The sequence below is a fragment of the Ascochyta rabiei genome, chromosome 12, assembly GCF_004011695.2.
Source record: "Ascochyta rabiei chromosome 12, complete sequence".
NCBI lineage: Eukaryota > Fungi > Ascomycota > Dothideomycetes > Pleosporales > Didymellaceae > Ascochyta > Ascochyta rabiei.
This window is the reverse complement of record NC_082416.1, coordinates 553,897-575,152: the sequence shown is the minus strand read 5'-3', so window position 1 is coordinate 575,152 and position 21,256 is coordinate 553,897. Positions and strand designations below refer to the sequence as shown.

Sequence of the window (21,256 nt, the reverse complement as noted above, 5' to 3'; positions counted from 1 at the left end):
ATTCGTTGGAATCGTGAGCTTCTTAATGCTGGGTGCAGCTATAAGTTAAACATTGTCTTATATGAGCAGCCCCTTCCTCGCGCCCCTCTCGCTCAGCTCATATTCCTTCAATATAGCAACCCACAGGATGTAGGGTACAAGCGCACAAGTCCTAACAATGACCATCAGTCTTTGCGCATCCCTGTACGCCCTCACAACCGCCTGTCGCTCTGGGCTATCCCACGGGTAACTAAGCTGGGTCACACGACTCGCATAGATGGCCGGTCTCTGAGCTTTTAGCTCCTGCGGCAGATAGGACGAGTAGTACATTTTGTAAGAGCTGGGAAGGCATTAGCGATATATCCATTAGTTGCAAAGATGTTCAAAAAAAACATACTAGAACGCGATCCATGAGTTGGCGCCGAGGAAGCAGGCTGCAACGACGGAACGGTCGGTGAGGAGATGAAAAGGGAAGAATGTCTTCGGCGCCCAGAAACGCTCCCATACCCCGAAGAGCACTAGCAGAAGCATACCGAAGACGACCATGCAAATGATCATGGGTGCTCGCCAGCCTTCGCCTTGGTAGGCTGCAAGGCTGAAAGGTAGGAGAAAGATGGAGAAGCCGCCGCAGATCAGAAGTATTCCAATAACTACGACGAGTTAGCGTTGGAGCATGTTGTCTCTGCGAGCATATTTCACCGTCAAACTCAATGCAGCAACGCTTGACAGACTGCAATATAGTCAGCCCGCTCTTCTCTTTGACAACAACACCCTGCTGCGTAGCACACCTGCTCATCAGAAAGAAGATGAACCAGAAAGGAATACACATAAAGGGCGTAATGATTGTGAAAGCGCCATAGCCCCAGCGCCATTTCGAATTGTCGAGGAAGCGCTGACCAAGCTCAGGTCCGGTAAAAGTAATGACAATGTATGGTGTCGACGTGAAAGCCAGCCAGATAGCACGGTTCCCAAGCTTGGAAGTATCGGCAATGAAGACATCAAGGACTTAATCCATGTCGTCCATACCAGTCCAGTAGAAGACTTGCGCGGCGGCGTAGGTTTGCACGTTCCGACACACGCCCATCATGATGAGGGATAGGAGAACGTAGACGAGGCAGATGAAGAACCCATGTGGACGACCAACAAGGTCGATGAATTTGACGAGCGGTAGCTTTGAGACACCTCCAATCAGATTCGCGACGATGCCAACGATACCAGTCAGACCATGAAGAAGGAACTCGCTAGTGAATAGGGTGTCCAGGACTAGTTGCTTTGTTGCTGTAGGGAATTCGTAAAGGATATGAGCCACATTCTAAATATGATTATAGCTTCAACGTAGCAGACGGTAACACAGCACAGCGTTTGTACTGGCCGTTGCAGATTTGTTTGCACTTACAAGCAATTTGCGGTGATGAGCCATTTTTTTTACCAAATCATGGTGATAGCCTCCATCTGCCTGAGGCCTGCAGGCTGTTCTGAAACGATACTTCCAACATCATCCGGCTTTTGGAGATGTGAGTCGGCCCTCTCTCCAGTCTCAGTAATAGCTACTGTCTTCACATCATCGGAGACATCGTGACTTTCAAGGTTTCTCGAAGACAACGTAAGGCTAGCAGCCCGCTCCATTCCTGTCACATTTGAAGTGGCTATATCGAGGTCGAACGACACGATTGTCGTTTTGTAAATCGATCGTGAGTCTTGAGGCAAAACACGAGTCCAACGCAGAGATCACGGATTCTTGTCGCTTCTTATAAGATAGGACGACAGATGCATATGTCTCGAGAACTCATTCGATGCCAAGCTGTCTAGCCTCGCTTGGGGAGTATCCGTAGAGTGATAGTCCTGTAAGACTCACTTGGCATCTGATCAGGTCAGGGTTGCGGTGGTACGAGGCACCGTTCCCAAGCCATACTGTGGTGTGAACGCTGTGCGCTGACCCTGGACAAGAGTGCTATTAGATCGATGGCTGTTTCGAGCGACCTGTATGTCGTGCTTGTGCGGAATATACATCGGCATTGCACACAGTACATGTGTCTGGCGTGCAACCTCGAAGCCTGACCTCGAGTACTTGACTCGGTTGCAGGGTATCTCGAGTCTCGGCATGCCATCAATAGAGACCACCCAATCGGTAACCCGGAGCCAAACGGTTCAGACGTCGTTTGCTTCTATCGCGCCGGGTTGATCTATCGCCACGAGATGATCTGATAAAAAAACTCGGATCCATCGTCTTGGGAAGGGTGGAGAATACCAAGAATGTTCAGGATCCGAGTCAAGACGACTTGGCGTGAAGGATCCGGACTGCTTGGTCCGGAGGCCGAGAACGCAGTACATCGAACGCAGGGTGGGCGCCACGAGCTTGAAAGCCTTATGTTGAAATTCGACTAACACAAAGCATAAGATCCGGTCGTCGCTGCGCGCTGGACTGCCGCCACTTTGCAACTCCTGGGCCTTTCACCATCCAAACTTTCAACACCTACTGACTCCGAAACTCACAGCACCATTTCGTCGCCCAAGTAGTATCTGAACCAGACATCCCACTACGACGTCTGGAGAGTGACCTGCTCAACACCACTCGAAATGGCGTCCTCGGCCTTTTGATCTGCCGGTCCGTCCTTACCCTTCTCTGCAGCCTCGACACCTTCGGCCTTGCCAGCGGCCTTCTTTGCCTTCTTCCTCTCCTTCTCGGCCTTCTTTGCGGCAGCCTTCTTGGCCTTCTCCTCCTTCGCTTTGCGTGCCTCTTCGCCACCAAACTGCTCGCGCCACTCCTGCTCCTTCTCAGGCTTGATCTGGGAGAACAAGTAGGCGGCCTTGCCGATCTTGTGGTTGATGGGCAGCGACTTGGCTTCCCAGTTGTCGGGGATGATGAAAAACTCGGCATTGAGCTGGTTGAGGATGTTCTTCGTTGTGTCGGGCCTGTAGCACACATTAGTACCGGCCCTGTACGCAATCAATGCGAGGATGAACTTACATGTACGGCTCAATCAAGCTAGCCAGAAGATGAATGTGGCTCAGAGCCAATCCAACAACCGCAGCACATCGCTCAGGCTCGGTCGTGGCGAGGTTGTTGTCGAGTCTGTTGTCTTGCAGCAGCTGGTTACCCAGACTGGACAGGTGCAACGCTGTGCTCAATGCTGCACGAATCTTGACGTCCTCGAGCTCCTCAATGTACTTCTTCAGCAGCTCGTTGACCTTCTTCTTGTGCTCGATAAAGTAATCGTCCTCGAACTTTGTGTAATCGGGTACGACCGAATCGTAGACCTTGGAGTTGACAAACTTGATGACACGGTTGACGAAGTTACCCAGGTTTTTCAAGAGCTCGTTGTTGTTTCCTGCGATGAAGCTGTCCCACTCGAACTCTGAATCTCCGGTCTCCGGTCGATGCGAGAGAAGGTAGTAACGCCAGACGTCGGACGGAATACCAGTGTCCTTTGCGTTGTTGCCGAAAACACCGATATTTCTCGACTTGGAGAACTTGCCCTTCTCGTAGTTCAGGTACTCGGTTGTGGAGATGGTGTTGAGCATGGTCCAGTTGTCTTTGGTGCCGATTTGCGAGCAGGGGAAAACGACGGTGTGGAAAGGAACGTTGTCCTTGCCCATGAATTGGTACAGCTTGACATTCTCGGGGTTCTTCCACCACTTCTCCCACTCGTCTGTGTATGTCGCTGTGATCGAGACGTAACCGATGCAGGCGTCGAACCATACGTACATGACCTTGTCCTCGTAACCCTGTGCATCTGTTAGCATACGAAATCTCTCGTTGCTCCAAGTATCCTACCTCGAGAGGCACAGCAGTTCCCCACTTCAAGTCACGGGTGATACCTCGTGCGCGCAGACCCTCCTTCAGCCATGACGATGTGATATGAACACCGTTGGAACTCCAGTTGCCCTCTGTGCTCGACTTTTTGAACCACTCCTCTTCCAGCGGCTGCAGCTTGTCCAGGCAAAGATATACGTGCTTCGTTTGGCGCGGAACTGGCGTTGCTCCATCGAGCTTGCAGCGGGGGTTCTTCAGCTCAAGGGGTTCGAGCAGATGACCGCACTTGTCGCACTGGTCACCTCGAGCATCGTCGTAGTTGCACAGCGGACAGGTACCCTCGACGAATCGGTCCGCAAGAAAGCTCTTGTGCGTCTCGCAGTACGGTTGCGTTGTGGTCTTCTCCTCGAGATACCCGTTCTTGTGCAGTTTCGTGAAGATGTCTTGCGCAATGTCCGTCTGCTGCTGGGTTGGTGTGCGGCCAAAGTGGTCGAAGCTGATGTTGAACCACTTGTACACATCCGAGTGGAGCGCGTAGTACTTGTCGCAAAGCTCTTGTGGTGTGCACTTTTCTTCGATCGCTTTCGTCTCGGTTGCTGTGCCGTACTCGTCGGTTCCGCAGACATAGAGCGTGTTGTAGCCTCGCGCGCGAGAGAAACGAGCAAACACATCGGCGGACAGGACACTGCCAATAATGTTGCCCAAATGGGGGACATTGTTGACGTAGGGCAGCGCACTCGTAATGAGTACGTTGCGCTCGCCCTCGACGGGGAGGACGATCTTCTTTGTTTCGCTCATATGATAGCTTCTGAGATCTGTATTAGCTAAATTCTTGCATATCATAGACGCTGAGTTGAGGAGTCGTCTATCCCTACCTGTCAGATGTCAGGAAATATGTTTCTAGCAAAGATCGACGCTATAGTCCGAGTCTACAGCTCAATAAACCCACACAGGGTACTCTGTTGTGTGGTTTCGAAGTGACTCAAGAATAGCTCCAAGCATTCGCACGAGACCGCACTTGCCCCTCCAGACCCCGCCGATTGGCGCACCGGCCACCTGCGCCACATCACGTCAATCAATATCCGTCCAAATCCATTCCCGCAACTTCAATCGACCGTGGACTTGGTCTACAGCGAGCAAGAAGAGTATTGTGAGGCCGGATTCCGATTGGACTTGGTTTAAAGTGATCTTGATTCGTCAGCTTGAAGTGACCCGAACTTTCACCCAAAGAAAATTCGACCTGACAAACCTAGATCTCTAAAACACCAAAAGTCTCTACAAAGTGGAGCGACACTTGAATTGAAAGTTGAAAGTAAACGGCAATTAAAAAGGTTGTCGATAATACCCTTGTGCTACTCGTTTCTCAAGCTTTGACAACAGCGACCTGCATACAGCGTTGCACTTGAGAGAAAGAGAAGGAAACTATAAAGTGTACGCGCCATTACAAGAAGCCAAATTCGACGTGCTTGTTTCATAGCCTACAGCTTTCTCACATTATGGCGCCCAACAACGACGACCCCTTTGACGACCTCCTTACGCTAGAGGACACACTCTACACGACAGCGCACGACCAAGGCGTAGCAGACGGCGCGCGAGCCGGCCGAATCGAAGGACGCATCTTCGGTCTGGAAAGAGGATTCGAGAAGTTCGCCGCGCTGGGGGAGCTGCACGGTCGAGGCAGCGTTTGGGGATCACGCATACCGTCCACAGCATCAACATCTCCTTCCTCCTCTCTACCCCCCCTCGCCACCACCTCAACACGACTCCTCTCCAACATCACACTCTTGTACCACCTAACCGACCCCCCAACCTTCTCAACCGCAAACACGGAAATCAGTGTCGCCGACTTCGACGACCGATTCAAGCGCGCTGGCGCAAAAGCAAAAGTAATCGAGCGCATTGTAGGCGAGACGCTTACCTCTGCTTCCGGTTCTACCACCACCACCGCCACAGACGCAAGGTCGCCAGAGCGGGCCGCCGGTGCAGCGAAAGGGAGGAACGTCAGGTTGGAGGGAGAGGGGAAGAAGGGAGGGAAGAAGGGAGATGATAGTATGGAGGATTTTGGGGGGTCGAGACTGATTGGGTGAGCATATTAGTGGGAGAGCAGTCTGAGGTCGGTATGGGGTGAAGGGGCTGGACGTTGTCAATTCAGGACGTCTGCGTATACTGGAGGTATTATATCGAGACACAATTGTTGTTCGTACAGTCAAGAGTCCGGGATCGTACGAGTAAAGCAGGCGTGATCTTATCTTTGAAGAGTCGAGGAAGGAGCGATCTTGGGAAGCACCAATACCACCACCAACGAGCAGCCCAAACGATTGCAAAGAATTGAATGTCACGTTGGTGTATTACTTTCTTCACTACAGTATCCCGAGGGAGCCAAGAGATTAACCAGTTAAACCCAGGCCCAAACCAACCACTACACCGTGCTATGACATAAGAGGTCAAAGAAGCAAAGAGCTCATCGAAACTAAAAAGGATATTGAGAAAAAAGTGTAAAGTAAAGTCTGGTGAACATATGCCCGTCATTGCTCCCCCGGGTTTTGGTGCTAAGCGATGCACTGGTATCAAAACATGTCGAAAACTCCCGGACATGCACATCTGCGCTGCGTCTCACGCTCCCCCCTAGACATCAATGATCGGCGCAGGCCGCTCCATGCGAGGAGGGGGCGGACCTCCCTTCATCCCAGGGAGGCTATCAACGCGGTTGTGATTCGGCAACTCCTAGTAGCCGTTCATGGTCATACGCTGGCTGTTCCTGCTAAGCTCGCGATCGGCGGAGGGCGAGATGGGACGAGAAGAGTGGCCGCCAACAGCGGAGCTTTCCTTGAGGGCAAGCAGCTGCTTGGCGCGGAAGGATTCGTAGTGGATCTGAGCGGTGGTCTCGATGAGGTCCTGAAGGTGGGTGCGAGTGAGGAAGTCACGCAGGTAGACGAACTCGCAGTGGTTCTCGTCCTCGACTACGATGCATTAGTGGGAGAATGTGAGGTTTGACGCGTAGGCGTACCGTTGATGACACCCCACTTGGTCTGGCGTCCGCGAACGTTCTGTCCGTTGACGACGACTGTCTTCTCAGAACCAATGACGGCGAAAGGAATGAGATCCTGTCGTGTGTCAGTAGCTGCCTTGTCTGGGCTCTTCAGCCACGGATTCTCACCTTGATCTGGTTCTTGTGGGCAATCTCGTCCTGGTCGTCCTCCTCGTTGTCGTAGGGGTACATGCGCAGGTTGTGGAACTGGAACTCGGCCTTTATCCTCTCCTTGAAAGCAGCGCGCTCCTCGAGGGTCAAGCTGTCCGCCTTGGCAATGACAGGCACAACGTTGACGAACTCGCTAAGCTTCTTCAACACAACAATGTCGATGGGCTTCAGTGCGTGGCCAGAAGGCTGGATGAAGAACAAGCAGCAGTGGATGCGTGTGTCCTGGAGATATCTCTCACGCTGGGCTGTGAGCTCCTTGCGGAGGTAGGCGCTGTGCTGGTCCTTGATGTACTTGACGATGGGGTCCCAGCAGCGCTCGTTGTTGATCAGGTCGCCGTAGCCAGGCGTGTCGACAATGTTCAGACGCAGACGCACGCCGTTCTCCTCGATGGTGTGCGAGACGGGGTGGATGGTGGTGGTTGTGCGGGGCTCCTCGTCAGGGTGGAAGCGGCCCTTGCTGTCGATGAGGTGGGACGCGAAGATGGTGTTGATGAGCGTCGACTTTCCGAGGCCCGTCTGGCCTGGGGACGGCGTTAGCTGGCTGCACGTGCACATGGAGCAAGATGGAGCTCACCGACGCAGATGACGTTGAACTGGAACCCCCGCTTCACCGACTTCTTCTCGATCTGCTTGGTGATGCTGTCGAAACCGACGTAGCTGTCCGGAAAGATGGACTGCGGGAGTGCGGCAGCCATTGCAGGGGACGTGGGCCTCGTGGGCGGGTCTGGCGTTGGGGGGAGCGGCGGATGGGCGGAGTGGGCGAGGGCGTGGGTGAGGGCGCTGACACGACGACGACGACGAGGTGGTGGTGTTGCAGGAGTAAACAGTCAATCGGGCACGTTGCGCTGGCGACTTTCGCAGGCGCAGGGAAAGGGGCAAGCGAAAGCGCGCTAGCGACCGGGATGGCAAGAGCGGTCCGGAGCTCGGGCTGGGGTGCAGTTTATTCTCCATCACCACCACCACCAGGCCCTCGAGGGTGTCCCCGCGCCCGCACCGCCAAGCTCGCCCTACCCACCTGCACCATGGCGCTCGCTCGACCGCTGCCCCCGCTGTGGCAGACGCTGATGCCCGGCCTCAGCGGCATCAATGGCCCCGTGCGCCCCGTCCTGAACCTGCCGTTCCTGCAGCGCCTCGCCCAGTCCACGCCGTTTGCCGCGCTCGCCATACCGTCGCTGTCGCTGCCGTCGTTCCCTTCGCTGGGCGAGATCTGGGATGGCATCCTCAAGGCCGTGCCCAAGAAGAAGACGTCGTACATGAAGAAGCGAACGCGCTTCATGGCGGGCAAGGGCATCCAGGACATCACATCACTGAACAAGTGCTCCGCCTGTGGGCGGACAAAGCGTGCACACGTCCTGTGCCCGTACTGTGTGGATGGTAGGTTGCGTCATGGAGCCACAGCACGCCTTTGATTCTGACCTCTACTGCAGCCATCAAGACCAACATCTTCCGCCAGATCAACTGGTCGATCAGGCGGCCCACCGAGAAGCAGAGCAAGCAGTTGGCGCGCGAGAAGCGACAGTACGCGCAGAAGAACCGCACCATGGAGGCGGATCCCAGGGAAGAGAAGGCGGCGCAGATCCTCAAGCACACTGGCTGGACCTTCAAGAAGTCGGAGCGAAAGAGGGGCCACGAGAGCTCTGAGAGCACAAGATGAAGTCAGTAGGCAAAAGCCACTGGACGAGCGACGGGCAGAGACGAGCTTGGAAGGCAGGAGATGTACAATTAGGCGCTACACACGGACGGGCATGACGATATTGTATCATAGTTGGCGAGCATACCACTGGCGCTTCTGGTGCTTTCACAATCAATCATACCACACCAACGATTGCTCACCACGCAAAGCTGATGCTACCGTAGTGTGGAGTGAGGAAGCGCCTACATTTTGACGGTTGGAAGCGGTCATCACCAGCGATGCCAGCAGATTTGGCCAGTGTAGGACAGCGACCGAACCAAAAAGCGACACGACCATTGCGTACAAGCACTTATGTCTGATGTAGTCAATGCACGCGAGAGGGCAAGAAGGCCGGATGCTCCAACAAATACCCGCCAATACAAACACTACGGATCAGGCAGAGCAGCTAACTAAATAAGAAGGTGGCACGGCGGCATTGTGCACTCCAGTATCACCTACGTAGCCAGTGCGGGCTAGAAGGCTCAAAGACCACATCCCTACAGCACATGCTAGCAAAAGTGAATAGCACAGTTAAAGTAGTACAATAGCTATGTGCAGTCTACTTCTATTTACACACCTAGTGCACGCGCAAAAGATAAGTTTCGTATTCCATGTGGTCGGCACAGGCAAAAAGATCGAATCTCTCCGACGGGGAATCGAACCCCGGCCTCCTGCGAGCTGTCCTGTGGATGACAAGCAGAAATACTGACCACTATACTATCGAAGATATCCAACTTGTAGTTGGGAAGAGATGTGATCCATAAATGGAAGTCTAATCTTAATGTATATATTCTAGGTTTAAAAGGTCCACCGATTGTGCCAAGTCGGCTTATGCTTGGCCGACTTGGAGTGGAGCGAGGCTCTCTGCAGTTTTCAAGATCAGCATACAACCTCAAGGCCCTGCAATAATCATACCCTCACGTTTTGCTTATGCCTCCGTAGCTGGTGGCTTTCGTGGTTGGCCGATCCTGCTGGAGACAAAGGACAACCTGAACACGCGGAAGCCGAGGGATGTGTACATGATGGCGATTGCCGAATACAGCATGGGCTTGTGAAATCTCATGTCGATACTTCAGATATCCTGAGATAAACAAGCAAAGACAACCAGCGAATGGTTACGGTAACGCTCAGGTACCCCGCAAATCAAGTGCATCATGCAATTACAACTACTGCGGCACGTTGTGTTATCTCTGGATGGCGACAGACGCCGACATCAAGTGGCGTGCAATCCAAGATTCCTCCAAACCAACAATGTAATCAACGGCAGTCTCGGGATTGCAGACGAAGCAAGTGGCTCGTGCCGTGGCTAGTGACGTGCTTGCGAACTGCCCGAAACAAACGTTCAATGGGGACACGACGCGCCAAGTCAACATATCGATAGCCGCTCCCTTGCCCGCAGTTAATGCTCTGACGGCCTTGTAACCTTGCCTAGGTGTTCGATCGTTTAGTCGTGTTGCCATTCACAGATATGTCCGCGCCAGCGACGGCAGATCCTGTAAACCAGAGTGGTGGGTGAGCTCAAAGCTACCAGACTCGCACTGCAATGCACAGCTCTGGGTGATCTCCATGACCACGATACGGATGCTGACGCTTTGTTGCAGGAGCTACATCCAAGTCGAAAAAGAAGAAGAACAAGAAGAAGGGCGGCAGTCAAGAGACGAACAAAGCCGAGGAGAGTGCGCAAGTGAACGGCAAGCACGACGGTGCCGAGGCAGACCACGACGATGATGCAGACGAGGGAGATGGGCACAATGTATGGAGATCGAGTCGCATAATATACGAGAAGGAAGGGCTAACACAGCAACTGCAGAAGCCGGCCGCAGCGCAAGCAATCGATCGAGACGCAGACGATGTTGAGGACGAAGAGCAGCCGCTGTCCCCAACAATAGCCCAGTCGAACGGCACACACCAACACAGTATAGCCTCTGCGGTCGCCCTTGGCTTCTCCCGCTCACGCTCGCCGCACATGTCGCCGTCACCACCATCAGATTCAGAGACCACAGCACGACTCGATGCAATAGCAAAGGAACGGGATGCGCTACGACAAGAGGTCACGGAGCTGAGGAAGAGTCTAGAAAGCATTCAAAATCAAAACGAGGGCCAAAGTACGGAAGGTGCGCACTCCAAACATGAAGAGGAGATCCAGAACTTGAGAGAAGAGCTGGAGGAAGCGAACGAAGGCAAGGAGCACTTTGAGACGCAATACAACAACCTCTTGGGAAGGGTCAATACGATCAAGACCAGTCTGGGCAATCGCATGAAGGCCGATGCGGTGGGTGACAACGTAGAGGTGCTTCAGACAACGACAGTGCTGACAGGTGGCAGGCCAAGATGGAGGAGTACGAAGCTCAGATTGCGGAACTACACGACCAGAACGCTGAACTACAGGAGAAGAACAGTAGTCTCAGCGAAGAATTGGCTAGATTACGGCAAGAAAACGAAGCACAGGCGAGCGAGGTCAACAATCTGCGCAGCAGATCAAACCTCTCGCAGCAAAACTGGATCAAGGAGCGCGACGAACTGATCTCGCGCGAAGCATACGCACGCGAAGAGTTTGAGAACGCGAAACAGGCCATGCAGGATTGGGAGGTGCTCGCCATGAACGAGCGATCATTACGCGAGAGCTTGTCCGAGAAAGAGGGGGAGCTGAAAGAACAGCTCGAGAACCTCAAAGACGAGTTCGAGCGAGCCGCACGAGACAGAGACCAGAACAATCAGGCTGTCGAAGGTTTACAAAAAGCGCTGCAAGAAGTGCAGAACCGTTAGTCAGCGTGCCATCTCCCTGACTTGTGCTAATCATCAGCAGTACGGAGATCTGAGCTTAAGAAGTCTGTCGAGGCATACGAGTCGCAAATCAACGAGCTCCGAAAACAGGTCCAGGCCGCTGAAGAAGCATCCAAAGAAGCCAAGGCTTCGGTGGAGTCCACCCAGAAAGAGCTGCAGAGAGCACTTCCATTTGAGAAAGAGGTCAAAGAGAAGAATCTGCTCATTGGCAAACTACGACACGAAGCAGTGACGCTGAACGAGCATCTCACCAAAGCGCTACGCATACTAAAAAAAGGACGGCCGGAAGACAACGTCGATCGACAGATCATCACAAACTACTTCCTGCACTTTTTGGCCATCGATCGCTCGGACCCGAAGAAATTCGAGGCTCTTCAGCTCATCTCCATGTTGCTGGGTTGGACAGATGGTACGTCGTCGACTCCAGCCACCCTTATGCACACGATACGCTAACACACAATCAGAGCAAAAAGAGCAAGCCGGCCTCGCTCGCCCAGGCACATCCTCCGCCTCGTCAGGACTACGAATACCGATGTCTCCGTTCCGGCGCACGCCCAGCACGCCTTCGCTTAACTCCATGTCAGATCCCATGTTGATGGCCAGCAGCTCTAGTAACAAAGAATCGTTGGCAGAGTTGTGGCAGGACTTCTTGGAGAGAGAGGCTGCCGAGGGCAAGGATGGAAAAGACGCGAGCAGGAGAGGGAGCACTGTGAGCCCACCACCAAGAAGTGGGGGCGGGCTGGGTGTTGGTGAGAAATAGACGTCAGACGTGGTTGTGTAATATTATCTTCGTTCTGGACTGGTCTTGATCTAGCAATGCACGTCTCATCGACTTTTTCATGATCCAACGACATTGTTTGCAGCTCCACAGTGGCTATTCGGATTGTCAATGTCTTTCTCTTTCTCTACGATCCAACGAGCACATGCAGTCTTAAAATAAAGATTCCCAGCATCAGATCGGCGGAACAGCAGCGTGACAGCACGCACCTTCGTATTCAGGGGAAGCGCACAGACTACGGACCTTCATCCGGGCGCACTCGCACGTGCGCACATCTTCATCTCAGGGTATGCAGGACAGCCCACAAACACCATAATTGTACATAGGAAAGAGCTTGGGAGTTAGAGTACCTACCGTGGAGTATCGTATAGGATTCCAGGACCGGCACCAAACCCACCGCCACCAACATCCAAACAATACCAAGCACAATGCGCGGGCGTATTGCCACAGTCCTCGCGGCCCTGCTCTTCCTCACGATCATCTACCTCTGCACACCCAAGTCCGCCTATCCATTACACATCCCCGGGGGGTATCCCTACGTCAAACCCAAAACCCCCGCAATCTACGCCCCAACCCCCAACCCCCCCTCGACCACCCCGCCGCCCAAGAAAGTCATCGTCAAAGTGCAGCTCCCAGGCGAGGACCTTAGCTGGCTGTTGAAGCTACTCCCGGAATGGCGCAACCAAGTCATCACCCTCGACTTGAAATTCGCCCGCCTCCACGACGGCGCGCAGCGCGTCGATAGCGGACGCATCGCCGACGCGTACCTGTCGTGGATCGTAACCAACTACGCCAACCTAGCCGAGACGATGGTATTCGTGGCGCCCGCTCTGGCACAGCAGGAAGCCGATGCGATGAAATGGCGGCTTCCGAACCAAGAGCTGATCTCTGCAATCCAGCACGTGCGCATCGAGGAGGTTCGGAAGCAGGGGTTTGCGCCGCTGAGCTGTGCGGCGGGGACGGCGTGTCAGGAGGCGATATCCCCGCTTCGCGAGCCACCGGATGAGTTCCGCACGCTGGAGGTGAGGATGGCGAAGGCGTGGGAGGGGCTGTTTAACAACACGCTGGTCCCTGCCGAGCTGGCGAGTCCAGGGGGAAGCGAATTCGTCGTGGCGAAAGAGCAGGTGCTGAAGCGCAGTGTTGAGGAATACACGCGGTACTGGGAGTGGCTAGCCCGGACGAAGATGGACGACGACAGCGCCGGAGCGTTGGTGCAGCGCCTGTGGCACGTCATCTTCGGGCGGGCGAGCGTGTGGTGTCCGGGGGCGAAGGAGTGCGAATGCGGCGTCTTCGGACGGTGTTAGAGCGCTTGAAGTGCTCGCCATGTACTTTGTACGTGTACAACAAAACCACTCTCTGTATATATATACGTGTGCGTGTGGACACATCACACTAACCACCCCCCTCCAACCCATCTCCCTCACGCTCCCCACTATCCCCACCACAACCACAACACCAACACCGCACAACACCGCAGGCACCACCCCGCCCACCAGGCTCACGCCCCAGCTCCCCAGCACGGCGAGAACGCCAGCCACGAACAGCACACTTCCAAGCAGGTAGTTGAAAACAGAGGTCCCGAGGGAAGCGAGGGGAGGTAGAGGGGAGGTAGGCGGGGTAGTGGGGGCAAGGGATGGGGAAGTGGAGGGTCAGGAGGTGTGTGATGAGGGCTGTGGTGAGGACTGTGAGGGGTGTGTTGGATGGGGGCATTTTGCGAGTTGAGGGTGTGGATTTTTGTGTGTGCTTTTTGTTGGTGTTGGTCGTGTTGTTAAATGTTTGTTTGAGTTGGTTTGCGTGCTTGAATCGATCTGCGTGGTTGGACATGTGTGATGAGGGGTGGTTTCTTATGTATACATATATATGTATATATTTATGGATGGAGTGGATGAGAGACATGTGGAGACCAACGAAGGATGTCTCACGGTACGTTGAGCAACGTCAAAAATCCAAAGTCAAAGTCAAGACACTGTAGAACACTTCTTTGTATCGAGTCATCCGGTTTGGTCATCCGTTTTGATTGTGTCTGCCATGGTATCATCTATAGACCGCAACACCGGCGAACAAGGACCGCAATCGCAAGTCTTCAAAGCGCCAACAACAACTCGCCAAATCCGGGGGTATAATGGACCCTAGGTAACAACTCGCCAAACACGACATGCATATATGCAGTGACAGTGGTATCCAGAAAAGAACAAGGTATCAACGGGGTAATGGTCCGCAATCAGAAAGGCAAACGCGCAAGGCCGTAAGAAAAAGGTGCCCAAAGGCTGAAGCCGGTGCTTCACTGAGAGGAAGCGACTTAGTTTCGCCCATCGTAGCTATCGCTCACCCAGCCGCTGTTGTTTCCGGAATAGACTGGTTGCTGGCCCTGTTGGTAGTCGCTCTCGTCCTCAAAGTACTCTCCTCCACTGCTAGCGTCGAAGCTGCTGCGGCCGCTGATCTCGTCCGCTTCATCTGGCCCGCCAACTGGCATCGAGTTCCAGTCCATGGTCGCAAGTGCAGGGTACTGGACCAGAAGGGCAGCGGGCAGGAAGGATTGCGGTGCTTGTGTCAACTGAGGGAACGCCTCGTAGCCAGGCTGTGTCTGCATCATGCCGCCAAAGTTCTGAGGTACGGGGTTGAACATGCCGTTACCGTTGCTCGCTGGCTGTTGCTGCTGGCCGTCCCAGCCATCCTTCTCTTGGGCTTCTTCCTCGAGCAGGGGACGTATGCAGACACGGCCCGCCTCGGATCTGAAATGACGACCGAGAGCATCTGCACGGGCGAACCGCCTGCCGCAGCCCCAATGGCCGTTGTCTTTGAGGTTACCACGGCAAACAAACTTCTTCTCGCCAGAGTGAAGGCCCTCGTGTCGCTTCCGATCGTGCTGACGAGCGAACGCTTTGCCGCAAACGCTACACACAAACGGTCGCTCATCCGTATGAGTGCGCAGATGAGACCGCAAGTTGTAGGCTCTGGTGAAACGCTTCGGACAGAGTGTACACTGGAAGGTCGCGGGGTGCTTTTGCGTGCGCTTGAGATTGGAGCCGTCGGCAGGGTTGGCAGGTCTTGAGGGATCGGCGAGTTCCAGAATGTAGTCACGATTGGGAACACTCGATGTAGATGAGCGGCGAGAAGACTTGCCAGAAGGAGAGGGGGAGCGCGACTTTGCAGCGCTGGGAGACAACGATCGATGAACTTCTGAGCCAGGAGTTGATGCGCGCGAGCTCACGCTGCTGAAGGGATCGGATTTGGCGCGTGTCCTATTGCGGCTCCTTGCTATATGGGTGTCAGCGCATGGCACGAGGTCACGGAGCCGCGTACTTACATCGATCTGGCGGACTCAGCGTGTCGGTCAGAGCATCGGCAGTGGATCCGGGCTTGGGGGGCTCAAAGCTAGCTTGTCGCGAGGGCGGTGCGAAGTCGATGTTGATCTCGGGTGGCGACATTGTATCAGCCTGGCCGAATTCGTTCAGCGAGGGGAACGGTTCTGCGCCCTGATTCTGGTAGGCGGCCATGTTCTGCTGTTGCACGAAGTGGTTGTTCATGTTGGACTCGAGGCCAAAGCTGCCAGGCATGAACTGTGGAAGTGACTGCTGCTGCGGGATCAGGCGCGGCGAGATGGCAGGGCTGTGGCCGGGGCTGATGTGCGAGCCGTCGTTCAAGTTGAAGTGATCGAATTGCGAGATGGGATTCTGAAAGAGCTGGGGGTCGGGTTGCGCGTTGAGGTTCGGCGAGGGTTGTGTCTCTTCGAAGCTATCGTGTGTGACTAGGAAGGGCGAGGCATGCGCCGAGGAGATGTCCGAGTACGCGCTCTCGCTAGGCGTCCTCCTGTGCCCCCTAAAGTTCGCCATGTTCGCCCATTCCGTGCCTTGGCCGTATGCTGCGCTGGGGTCGAGAGAGGACTGGCCCAAGGACGCATGTCGCGAGTGGTTGGGTGGAGAGAAGGCGCCCTGGTTCTGGTGCGGCGAAGCGTGAGGGCTGGGGCTGCGCTGGCTGCTCATGTTTGGCAGCAGGTGTGGCGGTGTGGGGGCGTGGGACTGTGTGGTAGCCATCTGGGCCATCAGGTCGCTGGGGTTGATCGAGAGGCTCTGCTGCTGCTGCTGCTGCTGCTGCTGCTGCTGCTGCTGCTGCTGCTGTGGCTGTGGGTGGGAGGCGTCGAGCAGGTGGGGGTCTAGCGTGTTGCCAAACGAGGCAGGGTGGATGGCCTGGGGCTGGTTCAGGTCGGTCTGGGAGAAGAAGGTGTTGAACTCGGCCGGGCCAGGATTGGTGATGTCGAGGTGGTCAGGCGTGAGGCTGCTGCCCTGCGGCCCAAAGTGCGGCGTGTTGTGCTGCGACAAGGCTGGGTTGGAGTGGAGGAAGGTCTGGTCGGCGAGCGCCTGGTGCTGGTGCTGGTGCTGGTGCTGGTGCTGGTGCTGGGGGTGAGGGAAGGACTGCGGCTGGAGGGTGGACAGGTACTGGGCGGGGTTGAGCTGGGCGTTGGTGGCGGCGAAGCTGGAGGGGTTGTTCAGCAGCTGCGATGGATCGAAATCGAGGCTGGAGACGTTGTTGTGCAAGGGCGCATGGGGTGACGGCGAGGGGGTTTGCCTTATATGAGCGCGCTGCCCCGCAGACGGTGAGCGCCCGCGCTGCTGCAAGCCGTCCATGGCGTAGGGAAGCGTGCGGTTACGCGTGATGCTATTCTGGAGTGCGGGAGGAGGGAGGTACACAAAGCGCGCTCGGGCCCCTACCGTGAGATGGCCTTGTCCAGCGACAAGCGGGGGCGCGGGCAGACGTCAAGCTCGGCTTGGAGCGCGCTGAGTGGTCAGAGGGCCGCGAGCAACGCGTTCCTGGCTGGTCCTGGCTGGTCCTGGCGGGTCCTGGCGAGTCCTGGCGAGTCCTGGCGAGCCCTGGCTGAGGCTGGAGGGTGAGGGAGGCTGTGTGAGTTCCTGCCCGACAAACACAGTGAGACGGAGGTGGGCTGTGCAGGCAAGGTGAGGTTGATCCCCGAACTGGCCTAGGGCATGCTGCTATTCCAGGCCTGAGCCCCCGCAGTGAGCTCCCCGGCGCCTATCTTGGACTCTTCGACATGCAGTTGCGCGCTGCAGCGGAGCCCCTGACCGTCTTCTGTGTTCCTGATTTCAGCACCTCGACAGCGTGAAACGCTCCTGGATGCGAGGGCGCGGCACGGGGCGCGACACGACACACGACACGCGACACGCGACGTCGATGTGGGGTGTTCGCCGTGACGTGGATCACGGATACCGGCAAGCAAGGAGGCAGGCCAAAGAGCACAGCGATCCAGCTGGCGTGGACAAGGGAGCACTCCAACGAGTTCGTCTGTAGACTGCAAGCAAGAGCCGGCCTGGCCTGTTACAGCCGAATGGCTTGTCCACGTCTTGAGCGTCTTGAGCGTCTTGAGCGTCTTGAGCGTCTTGAGCGTCTTGAGCGTCTTGGAAGAGGAGCCGTGACGACGCAGTGCTCAGCCGCAGCCCTACGAGACCCAAGGAACTGTGCAAACGACCTGATAGGCTCTTGCTGAGGGTGTGAGTGTAATCGAGCGGCGATGGAATGCAGGAATGAGGTCGTCTTGTGTTTCACCTGGTTTTCCTGCTGGAGTCCTCACGTACCACCGAATACAGCCGAGCCATGGCAGACCACTTCGTCGCCGCGCGTGACGCGTGACATGCCACGAGCCAGGCCAACAGCTGCTCAACAAACCGAGCCTGACGTGCCCGCCCGTTCAACAATGGTTCCTGGTTCCTGTGGCCTGTGGCCTGTAGCCTGTGGCCTGCAGGCCATCCAGGCACCACCAACGTGTGCGCCAAGAGGAAGTCATTTCAGCCGTCCACTTCTGTTCTTCTATCATGGTCGATGCTGGCACAGCCACAGCCTCCAAGGCAGAACTCGAACTCTCCACCCACTGAGCCAGATTCCCCTCTGCTGCCAACCATTCCCGCCTCTACAGCTCCCATCCAAGGTGCAAACAGCGGTCGCAAGTGTGAAGCATTACATCATGCTGTTGCGTCACGGTCCACCTCCCCTTCCAGACGTCAGTGCTTCTGATCTCAACGACCGAAAGTGGTGTTCCGTCTTGAGAATCTGATATCCTGGTCTATACAACGTTTAAGCAAATTTCAGCCCCTTGGTAGGATCCCAACGCCCGTCTTGCGCAGGGCCATTGGTTGGTCGCGCGTTGCCTGAAGAGGTAGGAACGCCACCACTGCCAAATTTGATCCCAACATCGGGCGTCCACATTCCACCTGGAGGCACGCTTGCTCTTGTCGGCTTCGGGGCCGTCAGAGGCGTCTCGGCGTGCGCTTCCGCACCATACTGCGGGTTTTGCGCATCGGCCTTCTTTTGCTGCTGCAGTGAGTTGGAGGTGGCTTGCTGGAGGTTCAAGGAGCTCATGCGAGTAGCCAGATCGCTACACCTTGGTCAGGACATGCCAGCCATGTACGTTGTACGAATAACAGCTCACCTCTCCATCTGCGATGCCTCGGATTTTCGTTGGTAAGCAAAGCTGCGTGCGTCGTCGCGGAACCGGTTGACAATCTTGGCGAGATCGTTGTAGAACTTCCGGCCTACATCAGAGTTCGAGATGATTTCCTTGTACTTGAAGTACGCATTCTCCAGGTTTTGCAGCGCTTGTTCACGCTGTCTCGTCGATTGATCGCCCCGGCGAGCAATCAAAAAGGACGCGTTGGCATCTTGCAGCCGCTTGATCGCCTCGATCTGTTCTTTCCCTTCTTCCTGGACCATGTCCTGGTCAACGTCGTACATCTGCAGCCGCCTATCAAAGAGCCCTTCAAACTGTACAGCCTCAATGGTTTGCATGGGATACTCCCGTTCCAAGCGAGCCGCTTCGCGCAGCAACTCTGGGTCTGGTGTTGTCAGCAGGATTCGAAGAGGCCTCCTGGGTATCTTACTGATGTCGTCTTGCTTCGCTTTCGTTCGCAGAGCCTCAATCTTTCGCCGCCTTCTGCTTTCCAAACGGCTGACTTCGTTGAAGCAGCCGCGCAGCTTGCCAGCTTCTCGCTCAACGTCCCCTGTGATAGCTGGCCTGCGACCGCTCGGTACGTAGTTTTCGAGATCGTGATCAGGCCCACCAAGTAGTCTGATGAAGTGCTCGTTCTCCCTCAACTTGGTCTTGACGATGTTGTCGCTGTTTGCAGCAGCCTTGAAGTAGCCATCGATCTCCTTGATCTGCGCGTAGAGCTTCGGTGCGGCTTGTTCTGCAGGCGACCGAGTCCACAGAGCAGTTCCGTATCGTCGCCGTGCATTCTCGTCCTCCACGGCTTCTGATTTCAAAATGTCTACACCCTCACTGTACACGGCTTGATCACTGTACATGAGTTTTTTGGTGTCTTCCATTGACCGTTCTAGGCGATGGATACCATCTTGCTGTCGAATCTCTTCTGCGTGAGCCATCAGGCCTGGTGGTAGTCCTAGAGGCTTCTCGAGAGCTTGAAGAGATCCAGGCAGGTTGAGGCTGCGAAGCACCTCGTGGATTTGAGCCGTGAGGTTCTCGAGCTCCTCAACGATGGTGGTGTTGACCAATCGATCACGACGATCGACGTATATGCTCGCTGCCAGGTGCACGGAATAAGGTACCAGCTTGGAAAAGAGAGCTGGACCAAGCTCGCCCTTCTCTCCCAGCAGTGCGTTCGATTCAGCAATCTCCTTGGGTACTCGAGAGACGACCATGTTGGCTCGGTCGAGTATCTTTAGTTCGGCTTTGGGTGTGACGGGTAGCAAGTAGATCATGTCGTTGTCCTTTTCAGCTCGCTTCAGATCCTCGCTGACCCTGTTCTTGAGACCGTTGAGATCAGCCAGCACAAGCTTGTTGATGTACCGTTGTTCCTTGAGAGCCTCGTTCACACACGTGAGACTGTCCCTCAATCTTGCAACCTCCTCGCCGTACTTGCGCTTCTCTAAGCAATCACAAGCGGCCCGGTATTGAGCGGCGGCGGCGAAGTGGTGATGCTTGGCCGTCATATGGTGTATCCACTCGCTGCTGACAGAATCAGACTGTATGCCTGCCTCGCACGCTTCGTTGTACAGGTCTGAGACTCGAGCGGCGAGCTTGGCGATGGTTGCGTCTTTCAACCCGTCCTTGACAGCCTTCTGCCAGAAGCACTCCTGGCCCTGAGCCAGCATGAGCTTCTCCAGACAATCCAGCGTCATAAGGTCCATGTCTTCAGGAGGCTCGGTTCGGAGCTCAGGCAGCACTGTGTTTCTCAGATGTGAGATGACACCAGCAGCCAAGCAGAAGTTATTGGCGGCCACCTTCAAGCCATCTGGCGTACTTCGATTCGATGACATGGCCAGCTGGGAGTACATAGCGGCGAGATTGAACATGACGTTCGCAAGCTCGTAACGAAGATTGTTGCGCGACACAGGCCGACTCGTATTGTATCCCAAAGCCGGGTACCATGGGAACTCGACGCCAATGTCGACGGGGAACTTCCCACTCAGCCATACGAGCTGTGCTGCATACTGCTGTAGCTTGGGTATGTTGCTTGGGTGCGGCTCCTGCGCGTGTACGGCGGTCGACCGCAGCTTTTCAATGGTCTCCAGGTCGGGCTTGAACATGTCCGGATGCTGGTCATATTTGGAGGATATATACTGCTTTATGGCTTCGGTGAGGTTGACGGAATGGGACTTCCGAAAAGGAAGAAAGAGAATATTGCTGTCCATGCGTAAGTCGGGGTTGGGCGCGTGCTTGCTGTTCGCTGTACTTACGAAGCCATGCTACAGGACGCTGCTTGGTTGTTTGGTTCGACAGTTCGACAGCTCGGCGGCGAAAAGACGTCACCGGCGGCCAAAGTCCAGCCGAGCCATGAGCGTGTGGTGGGGCAGTTTGCTGTTTGCTGTTTGCGTACAGGGTCCAGCACGTCCAGCACCCAGCAGTCGATCCAGGCACCGGCCCGAGACAGCGACAGCGACAGCAGCAGCCTTGACATGCAAGGCTGCACTTTGGTTTGGTGTTCTCGTGCACGTTTGTCACATGACGTTTACGCACACGCACTCATCCTCTTGCAATCGTTCTTGCCAAAAGCACCGAAGATGGGCTCGAGGCGTCGTGCGCATCACACGGTGCCATGGCACTCATGCTTCCCTCTCGTCTCG

At 55.3% G+C, this 21,256-nt stretch overlaps 9 protein-coding genes and 1 non-coding gene across 10 annotated transcripts, besides 9 other annotated features; 4 read left to right on the top strand and 6 right to left on the bottom strand.

The window, feature by feature from the left end:
- Window positions 1-57: 57 nt before the first annotated feature.
- EKO05_0007261 (uncharacterized protein) lies at window positions 58-1,399 on the bottom strand (the record flags this gene model as incomplete). The annotated part of the gene is made up of 5 exons (XM_059637005.1): window positions 58-319; window positions 377-629; window positions 679-984; window positions 1,006-1,291; window positions 1,376-1,399. 5 exons carry the CDS (start codon window positions 1,397-1,399, stop codon window positions 58-60), a joined length of 1,131 nt encoding a protein of 376 aa, XP_059492988.1.
- A 1,117-nt stretch (window positions 1,400-2,516) lies between these two features.
- On the bottom strand, window positions 2,517-4,531 carry EKO05_0007260 (Methionine--tRNA ligase; the record flags this gene model as incomplete). Its single annotated transcript, XM_038943331.1, has 3 exons — window positions 2,517-2,892; window positions 2,948-3,705; window positions 3,755-4,531. The coding sequence occupies 3 exons, from the start codon at window positions 4,529-4,531 to the stop codon at window positions 2,517-2,519; spliced, it is 1,911 nt and encodes a 636-aa protein (XP_038794125.1).
- A 698-nt stretch (window positions 4,532-5,229) lies between these two features.
- EKO05_0007259 (uncharacterized protein) lies at window positions 5,230-5,820 on the top strand (the record flags this gene model as incomplete). Its single annotated transcript, XM_038947235.1, has 1 exon — window positions 5,230-5,820. One exon carries the CDS (start codon window positions 5,230-5,232, stop codon window positions 5,818-5,820), a length of 591 nt encoding a protein of 196 aa, XP_038794126.1.
- Window positions 5,744-5,790: a tandem repeat.
- Window positions 5,821-6,457: 637 nt separating the features above from the next.
- On the bottom strand, window positions 6,458-7,627 carry EKO05_0007258 (cell division control protein; the record flags this gene model as incomplete). The annotated part of the gene is made up of 4 exons (XM_038943308.1): window positions 6,458-6,693; window positions 6,741-6,837; window positions 6,891-7,453; window positions 7,507-7,627. The coding sequence occupies 4 exons, from the start codon at window positions 7,625-7,627 to the stop codon at window positions 6,458-6,460; spliced, it is 1,017 nt and encodes a 338-aa protein (XP_038794127.1).
- An 87-nt stretch (window positions 7,628-7,714) lies between these two features.
- Window positions 7,715-7,733: a tandem repeat.
- Window positions 7,734-7,954: 221 nt separating this feature from the next.
- On the top strand, window positions 7,955-8,586 carry EKO05_0007257 (uncharacterized protein; the record flags this gene model as incomplete). Its single annotated transcript, XM_038943314.1, has 2 exons — window positions 7,955-8,306; window positions 8,360-8,586. The coding sequence occupies 2 exons, from the start codon at window positions 7,955-7,957 to the stop codon at window positions 8,584-8,586; spliced, it is 579 nt and encodes a 192-aa protein (XP_038794128.1).
- Window positions 8,587-9,245: 659 nt separating this feature from the next.
- On the bottom strand, window positions 9,246-9,331 carry EKO05_12t4. Its single transcript has one exon. It is a non-coding gene; the product is annotated as a tRNA-Asp (tRNA).
- Window positions 9,332-10,072: 741 nt separating this feature from the next.
- On the top strand, window positions 10,073-12,148 carry EKO05_0007256 (uncharacterized protein; the record flags this gene model as incomplete). Its single annotated transcript, XM_059637004.1, has 6 exons — window positions 10,073-10,112; window positions 10,206-10,357; window positions 10,415-10,876; window positions 10,930-11,365; window positions 11,411-11,797; window positions 11,853-12,148. The coding sequence occupies 6 exons, from the start codon at window positions 10,073-10,075 to the stop codon at window positions 12,146-12,148; spliced, it is 1,773 nt and encodes a 590-aa protein (XP_059492987.1).
- Window positions 10,222-10,246: a tandem repeat.
- Window positions 12,149-12,594: 446 nt separating the features above from the next.
- Window positions 12,595-13,470, top strand: EKO05_0007255 (uncharacterized protein; the record flags this gene model as incomplete). Its single annotated transcript, XM_038947236.1, has 1 exon — window positions 12,595-13,470. The coding sequence occupies one exon, from the start codon at window positions 12,595-12,597 to the stop codon at window positions 13,468-13,470; it is 876 nt and encodes a 291-aa protein (XP_038794130.1).
- Window positions 13,471-14,011: 541 nt separating this feature from the next.
- Window positions 14,012-14,040: a tandem repeat.
- Window positions 14,041-14,465: 425 nt separating this feature from the next.
- On the bottom strand, window positions 14,466-16,791 carry EKO05_0007254 (DNA-binding transcription factor; the record flags this gene model as incomplete). The annotated part of the gene is made up of 2 exons (XM_038943305.1): window positions 14,466-15,424; window positions 15,474-16,791. The coding sequence occupies 2 exons, from the start codon at window positions 16,789-16,791 to the stop codon at window positions 14,466-14,468; spliced, it is 2,277 nt and encodes a 758-aa protein (XP_038794131.1).
- Window positions 16,237-16,284: a tandem repeat.
- Window positions 16,525-16,564: a tandem repeat.
- Window positions 16,792-16,972: 181 nt separating the features above from the next.
- Window positions 16,973-17,039: a tandem repeat.
- Window positions 17,040-17,519: 480 nt separating this feature from the next.
- Window positions 17,520-17,580: a tandem repeat.
- Window positions 17,581-17,886: 306 nt separating this feature from the next.
- Window positions 17,887-17,918: a tandem repeat.
- Window positions 17,919-18,250: 332 nt separating this feature from the next.
- EKO05_0007253 (pH-response regulator protein palA/rim20) lies at window positions 18,251-20,877 on the bottom strand (the record flags this gene model as incomplete). The annotated part of the gene is made up of 4 exons (XM_059637003.1): window positions 18,251-18,551; window positions 18,606-19,008; window positions 19,054-20,816; window positions 20,870-20,877. The coding sequence occupies 4 exons, from the start codon at window positions 20,875-20,877 to the stop codon at window positions 18,251-18,253; spliced, it is 2,475 nt and encodes an 824-aa protein (XP_059492986.1).
- Between the last annotated feature and the right edge of the window lie 379 nt (window positions 20,878-21,256).